The sequence below is a fragment of the Hydra vulgaris genome, chromosome 03, assembly GCF_038396675.1.
Source record: "Hydra vulgaris chromosome 03, alternate assembly HydraT2T_AEP".
Taxonomy (NCBI): Eukaryota; Metazoa; Cnidaria; class Hydrozoa; order Anthoathecata; family Hydridae; genus Hydra; species Hydra vulgaris.
The window spans coordinates 19595379-19603640 of NC_088922.1; the positions used below are offsets into that span (position 1 = coordinate 19595379).

Below are 8262 nucleotides of genomic sequence, written 5' to 3' on the forward strand. Positions count from 1 at the left end.
ATGAAGGACACAACAAGAGGAGAAGATATTCTCTCTGATGTGAAAAAAACATTTGTGAAATTTGAATTACCAGAAAAGAAACTCTGTGGTGTCACTACAGATAGAGCAAGTGCACTAACAGGAAAAAATATTGGATTTATTGCATTACTTAAGAAATCCATTAATCATGAAATTATTTCATATCACTGCATTATACACCAAGAGCAGTTATGTGCAAAAGTATTGGAGATGAAGAATGTTATGGAACTTGTTATTCATACTGTTAACTTTATAAGAAGTCGTGGCCTTAATCACAGACAGTTCAAACAATTACTTGAAGGTTGTGGTAGTGAGGCTGAAGATGTAATTTATTTCAGCCAGGTTAGATGGCTTAGTCGAGCTGCTACTCTGAAAAGATTTTGTATACTATTACCTGAAATAGTGCTGTTTCTAAAAATTAAAGGGAAAGACACAAGCTTGCTTGAAAATATTGACTGTCTGAATGATTTGGCATTTTTGATTGACATGACTCAGATGTTAATGGAATTAAGTCTTAAGTTACAGGGTAAAGATCAACTTATTAGTAAATTGTTTGAAAATGTAGAAACATTTGTTTTAAAATTAAAACTTCTGAAACAACAATTAAGTTCTAAAGTACTTGTCCATTTCAAGGCATTATCAGAAAGAAATATTAATACAATTGACTCTGAAAGATATTGTACTCTTATTTTAAAATCAATTGATGAATTTGACACAAGATTCAGTGATTTTAAAAAGGAAAAAAATGAGTTAGACTTATTTGCGCATCCATTTTCCATCAAAGCTGAGACAGTTAGAAATGAATTTCAAATGGAATTAATAGAATTGCAAAACAATAAAGATCTTAAAGAAGTCTACAAAGAAGTAGAATTGTTAGAATTTTATAAAAAATACATGAGCATTGAAGTTTTTCCTCATTTGTGCAGACATGCTATTAAATATTTTTCACTTTTTGGAAGCACATACAACTGTGAACAGTTATTCTCAAAAATGAAGCATGTAAAAACAGAACAGAGAAATAGATTGACAGGTGAACACCTTACTAATACCCTTCGAATTGCATCATCAAATATAAAAGCAGACATAGATCATTTATGCAAAAAAAAACAGTGTCAAGTTTCACATTGATTGAACTTTTGTATAACTTCACTTTGAACCTTAACTATGAGTGTAACTGTCTATTTAAATTTAAATAAAAACTTTAAATTTAATAATTTTTATTTTGGGTATTTTATGTTTGTGGCCCTCAAGTTGATTTTGAAACGAATTAATGGCCCTTACTGTAAAAAGGTTGGACATCTCTGCTTTAGGTGAGGTGACAAAGTCTGAACCATACAAGAGAGGTGGAATTAAAGATTTGCCCTTATTATTGATATTATTAAAGATTCTCCGGAAGTCACGAGAGCCTAATTTTTGAGATGAAATACGAGATTTCATGATCTGAGAATAGCGGGTTTCGGCGTTAGACAAAACCTTTTTACAATTGTTTCTAGCAGTAATAAGCAGACGTCTGTTTTCTGGAGAATTGTTTTGCTGATAAATATGGAAGTAACGGTTTCGATTGGCAATCGCAGCAACACAGTGTGAGGAAAACCATGGAAGAGAGTGAGGCTTGACCTGGAATTGTCGAGAGGGAACAAAAGATTCCATTCTAGCCTGAATTCACAAAGTTATGTAAGAAGCACATTTGTCGACAGGAAGTCGAAAGATTTCTACCCAAGGGCCATCACGAATAAAATCACGGAAAGAATCCCAGTCAGCTTTACTGTTGTTGTAAGAGTATAATAGGGGGATTCAGGTGATGAAGAAGAGTGAGATATTAGTTTTAAAAAGATCAAACTGTGATCAGAAGAACCTAAGGGTGAATGTGAAGAAACTGAGCACTGACTAGGATCAGAAACAAGTCATAAGTCGAGTAGAGAAGGTAGATGATTCGGGTTGTCAGGAAAGCGAGTTGGAAAGTTGACTATTTGAGTTAGGGATTGAGAAAGGCAAAAGTTGTGGGCTTTAATGCCTGCCGAATCACTGACACTAGAGCCAAGCCATTCAGAGTGGTGAGCATTAAAGTCACCGACAACAACTATTTTAGCTGATGGATAAAGAGAGAGGGCTTGGTCAATATGATCAAAAATAACATCAAAAAGAGTGCAGCCTTGAGATGAAGGAGAGCGATATAGAACAAAGAGAAAGAAAATAGAGTGAAGTGGTGCTAAACGAAAGCACATGAAAGAATAGTCTGTGGATTCAAACTTAGTTTCACGACAAGTGGGTGAATTCTTACGAATGTAAATGCCGAGGCCAAGCATGTGACTATTGGAGTCTTTACGAAATAATGCAAGATAACCATCAACACTAAGATCACAAGATGAGACAGCCGAACTCAAATTAGTCTCACAAAGAGCAACTAGGTCTGGTGAACTTTGCAAGAGATAAGACTCAACAGAAGAACAGTTACTTCGAAGACCACGAATATTAGTGAATGATAGGTTTAGAGAACTTGGTGATAATGATGGTTTTTTGTGTTTTATAGTTTTTGTGACTTTATTCATTTTTAAATTAGATTGAAGAACTTGACTCAAAGCATAGATAGTACTCAGAACACCGTTTAATAGCCCAAGGAATTGCCTCATTACTACTAATAAACCCTAAGCCGTAACAAACAGCTGCAATGCACACCAAAAGTACATGAAGCAGATTGTACTGGGTTACATGTTACTAGTAGCAGGATAACCTGAGCTGACTTAAATTATATGACGAGTTATTAGTTTTGTCTAGTAAAAGTGAATTCTGGCCCACTGTGCACTACATCAAAAATATTCATAAAGCGTAAATTTAACTTTTTTCTCTTAAGGTAAGTGAAAACACAACAGTATATATTTGTTAATAAATGGTACTTGGAAAATTAAATCTTTGTTTGTCACAAAAAAAAAGCTCTGATAAAGTAATTAACTTGAGTTTTTATCATTTTCTTTTGAAAAAAATGATGTTTGCACACTCACAATAAAACTTTTTATACACTAATCTAATTGGCTTGTATAAAAAGAAAACTCATACGAAAATTAAATATGAGGCTAAACATGAAGGTCTGGTTGAGGGTTGGGTTGCACTTGTAAACTCGCACGTTGGGTTGCAAGGGTAAACTCAAATATAATTATTTTGTTTTTAGTACATTATATATACAAGTGCTATATAAGCGAAACAAACAAAAAACTATATATATATATATATATATATATATATATATATATATATATATATATATATATATATATATATATATATATATATATATATATATATATATATATATATATATATATATATATATATATATAAATGAAAACAATTATATTACATTATATACATAAGCTTAATACAAACATAAGATAAAATAACTGTATATAAAACTAAATTTTAAAAATATGAACATACACACTATACATACAGTTTCTAATACGCGTAAAAGTGGAATATTAGTACGTGATAACAACAAATATAAACAATTAAATTTAATTATGTTGAAATAATGCAAGAGACTTTTGCCAGATAATAATGCCATGACTACGTAATGCAGAGTTTTTTTTGTAATTATTTCTCGAATATTCTTATTCATTTTTCATAATGACTCATTTTGTCTTATATTTTTTTGAACATGTTTATCAACAACCATAAAGTCAGTTGTAGAATTATTTGACCATTTAGATTTTGCATATTACTATTGGTCAATCAGTCTTTTTCATATGAGATGTTTAACGCATTTAACTCATTTTCAATCTCCGCTTGTTCAAATAAGACAGCATCAATGCTTAGATGAATAGCTTTTTTCACTTCTTTTAGGGTCACAATATCATCAGTCAATTTATCTGTCTGTGATGCTAAAAAAAAAAAGAAACTATTAGTAGCTAAAAATACAAAAAAAAACAAAATCAATAAATAGCAAAATAAGATTAGATTTAAACTAACTTTTAAAAAAAATTTTTTAATAATTTTCGCTGACCGTAATTTTTAATAAATTTTGCTAATTGTGTTTTGTTAATTTAGTAAGGAAACTACTAACCTTTTGTTGCATTAAGTTAGGAAAAGACTTTAATACTTTGCCACAAATTATCTAAATGTAATTGTAGCTGAATTATTCAATTCTAAAATGAATGATTGAAGGTACGTATGGTGCCATTTTGATTCATGGTTTGCCAATTCAGCGTGAGTTTTTCTTTTGCCACATCTTTAAAAATAAAACAAGATAAGTAAACAAAACTGTAAGTGTACTGTACCAAGTGTTTCAATCTGTTTGGGCTGCCATCTCTACCAATCTCACTGTGTTAAAATCTTTTTGTTCCAAAAATAAATAAAATTCGTTGAAGAATGACACAATGATGATGACTAAGCTTTAGTCAAAGGCAAATAATAAAATTAAGACTATAACTTTTAGACTGAATCATATTTTAACATTTGATATAATGATAATAATATAATAACATTTACTTATAGTATTACTTATACTAATACTATAAGTAAATGTCAATAGTGTTACTTATACTGTAAGTAAATGTCACAAGCATGATTCAGACTAAGAGTAAAGTAAAAATAGTAATACTGTAAGTAAATTTTACTTTAACCATGCTACCCCAGAAACATAAATTATTGATGTTTCTGGGGTATCTTAGACTAGATACCCTAGATTTGTTATTGTGTAAAAGTTAGGTAATTAAATGAATTAAAAAATATATTTATATTTATGTTAAATTTATATTATTATTAATAATTATTAAATACAATATTTAAAAACTAAGCATATAATAATTTAAACTTTTTTTGAATCAGGAAAATATTTAGTTGAATAAAAAGTTGTCTTTTTATTCAACTAAATATTGTCTTTTTATTCAACTAAATACTTTATCTTGAACTAAATTTTCCAGGTTTAAAAAAAGTTTAATTTAAAACTTATTTACAAAATTACACTTTCTACCCTACCAAACGTATGATATAATATCAATATTTAAATTTTTATGCATCAATTAATAACATAACACAAACAATAGTATATTTAAAAAATCCATAATGGTTTCTGAGTCATCTTTTTAATTGAAAAAATAACCAACTAACAAACTCTTAGATAGCCTTCATCCATGATAGATTATATGATCTGAAAACTCCTGCATGAATTCCTAATATATAAATCTACAATTCCAGTTTACAATATATATCTTCTTTTGAGGAGGCTGAATAAGTGCGAATTTCATAACTGCGAATCTGCATAAGTGCGAAGCAGTTGCAAAGACTGGCATAAGTGCGAACTGGCACAAGCGCGAACTGGCATAAGTGCGCCGAAAGAATTTGCAAATATTGGCATAAGTGCGAACTGGCATATGTGCGAATCAATTGCAAAAACTGGCATAAGTGCGCCGAAAGAATTTACAAACATTGGCATAAGTGCGAACTTGCCAATTCGCCACTTATGCCAATGTTTGCAAATTCTTTCGGCGCACTTATGCTAATTCGCGCTTGTGCCTGTTCGCACTTATGCCAGTTTTTGCAATTGGTTCGCACTTATGCCAGTTCGCACTTATGCCAATGTTTGCAAATTCTTTTGGCGCACTTATGCCAGTTCGCGCTTGTGCCAGTTCGCACTTATGCAGATTCGCAGTTATGAAATTCGCACTTATTCAGTTGCCCCCTTCTTTTTAGTGATGTCGTTAATATATTTGTATTTCTTTTAAAAACAGACATTTTGATGGTTATTTTGCTATATAACTCTAATTTAGACATATTGTTGTAAACTGGAATTTAAGATTAAAAGCTGTCTTTCTAAGTAAGTGTATTGATACTTAAGCTAGTCGCCATGTTGTCTATTAAGCTGATTACTTCAAGAAAAAGAACAGTTTTTTTAATTATAGTGAATTTCAATATCTTTATAACTTTAACGAGCAAATTATATTAAAAAAACGAATGAAAAATGTTTAAACTTTGTTTTTTGATTCAAAAAATATAATTAAACAATGTATTTATAACCCTAATTTAGTGTTAGAGTTTATAATATTTGTTATTTTTCGAAAAATAGAATCATTTGCTGACGTTTTGGATCAAGTTTTGATAAATATTCGCATTTCTTTAAAAAAGCTTTTGGGAGCATTTAAAGCCAATATGACCGCCGTGTATATATTTTTATGGCTGGTTTACAATGATTATTTTTTTAATTTCGAGTTTTTTTTGTTTATAACAAGTAAAAATTAATAAACGGGGGAAGGGAAGGGGTTTAAAATGCTTAGGGTAGCTGGAAAATTTTCCAAAATTGAACAAACGCCCCCTTCATGGGGACGATAAAAATGATAATATTGATTTTTAAATTCGATGCTTTTATGAATAAAATAAGAATTCCAGTTTTAAGAGAGAAATCGTGTACATACTCGGTGTCTATAAAACCACTAGCTTCACCGTACCCTACGCAAAAGAGTTTTTTATTTTCTCTATTGATTATAATATTCTTTGATGAATCTTACTTTTACATTTAAGTTACGAATTGTTTGTTGGGTATGTTGTTAAGTCATTACTTTTGAGATAAATACGTAAACAGTAAAACTTATATATAAAACATTACCGAACCTAAAAGTACACCAGAATATCATTTTTGTTTAAAATAGTGTAACATTTTATTTGCGATAATAATTCATATATTTAAAACCATTTTTGAATCAAAGCTTTTACTAACCCGCCAAAGAAGTTTGACACTGATATACAATTTTGACACCAATTATACAATTTTGAAAACAAAAAGTTACTTTAAAAAAATACTAAGAGAAGTTAGAAATTTACATAACAGATAAATCTTAATTGCATTTTAATGTCATTTAAATGCAAAAGATTTGCATAAAATTTATATTTTAAATGTAAATCACAATGGTTAAAAACATTACTATAACTTTTAACATAATTATAAACTATATTAATAAAAAAAACTTATAAGTCCTCAGTCTTATCTTACCTTAGTCAGGGAATACTACTTTACCTTAGTCAGGGAATACTTACTTTACCTTAGTCAGGGAATTTAGGAAAGCGCTACCGTCAACCGGGGTGACTTCGGACAGCGGGGTGTCTTCGGACAGAGCATTACTTATTATTTTACTTCAGTTTCTCTTAGCGATGGCGCGAAGCTACAAACGTAAACTAAACTTTAAAGTGTTGTGTGGAACAAGCTCTAAAGAAGATATAAAAAAAGCTATAGAAGATCACAGTAAAGGCATGAGTATTCGAAAAGCTGCTGATAAGCATAAAGTCAAAAAATCAACATTGCATGATCACATTAGAAAACCCACCTTAAAGAAGGTTTGAGGCCAGAAAATTATAAACAAAGCAGATGAGGTACTCATTGCTCAAATGCTAGAAGCTGTTGCTGATTAGGGTTTTCCTATCGGAAGATTAGAAGTCAAAATGATGGCTTTTGATTTCCTCAAAAATCATCGCGGGTAAAACAGTAGCAATTTGCAGATACCTGGAAATGACTGGTTAAATTCATTTATGAAACAAAGCAATATTTCTGGCAGAAATGCTTCTAACATTAAACGATCGAGATTAAAGTTAGGAGTAGAAATAATGAATAATCATTGTAGTTTTATCATTAATTATATGTGTATTTGAAATAGTTTACCAGTTGTTTTTTTGTTTTGTTTTTTTGTTATTTGAAATAAAAAAATTTTAATCAAGTAGCTTTTTTACATAGTTATACATTTATTTTAAAATCCTTGATGTTGAAATTTCAACTTTGAAAATCCCAAGCTTCAAGTGTCCGGAGTCACCCCATTTCCTGATTTGAATTTTTTGATTTTCAGACTGTTTATTCATGCTAATATCATATTGGGAAGCTGAAAGCCAAAATTTCTACATGTTCTTTATAATTACAGTGGTACGATCCACAAAAATATTTCCATTTTGTATTGATTTTAATGAAACAGTTTAATATTTTCTTCGAAAATCGTCCGAAGTCACCCCGGTTGACGGTACTCTCTTTACATTTCATGTAATATCTTCCACTTTTCTATTCTACTTTTAAAACTATTACATTCTATAATTTATTTAATTTACTGTTGAGTTTTATCTCATTCAATAATTCTAATGTTACAAAGGAAGTATTTTAGATAACAATATAATTTTAATTTTGATAAAAATCTAAACAAAATTTCTACTTCTTTATTAAAAGAATTTATCTGTTTTTATTTTCTATTTATTATTTTTTATTTATATTTTAAAATA

General features: G+C 29.7%; 1 protein-coding gene and 1 long non-coding RNA gene across 2 annotated transcripts; one reads left to right on the plus strand and one right to left on the minus strand.

Annotated features, from left to right (window-relative positions):
- On the plus strand, window positions 1-1146 carry LOC136078535 (general transcription factor II-I repeat domain-containing protein 2A-like). Its single transcript, XM_065794313.1, has one exon. The coding sequence runs from the start codon at window positions 1-3 to the stop codon at window positions 1144-1146; it is 1146 nt and encodes a 381-aa protein (XP_065650385.1).
- A 2205-nt stretch (window positions 1147-3351) lies between these two features.
- Window positions 3352-4403, minus strand: LOC136077999 (uncharacterized). The gene is made up of 2 exons (XR_010637437.1): window positions 4076-4403; window positions 3352-3893 (listed from the first exon to the last, which is right to left on the minus strand). It is a non-coding gene; the product is annotated as an uncharacterized LOC136077999 (long non-coding RNA).
- Window positions 4404-8262: the final 3859 nt, after the last annotated feature.

What these genes read in the sequence shown, in the direction of transcription:
- LOC136078535 (XM_065794313.1), top strand. Translation starts at nt 1, where the DNA reads ATGAAGGACACAACAAGAGGAGAAGATATTCTCTCTGATGTGAAAAAA.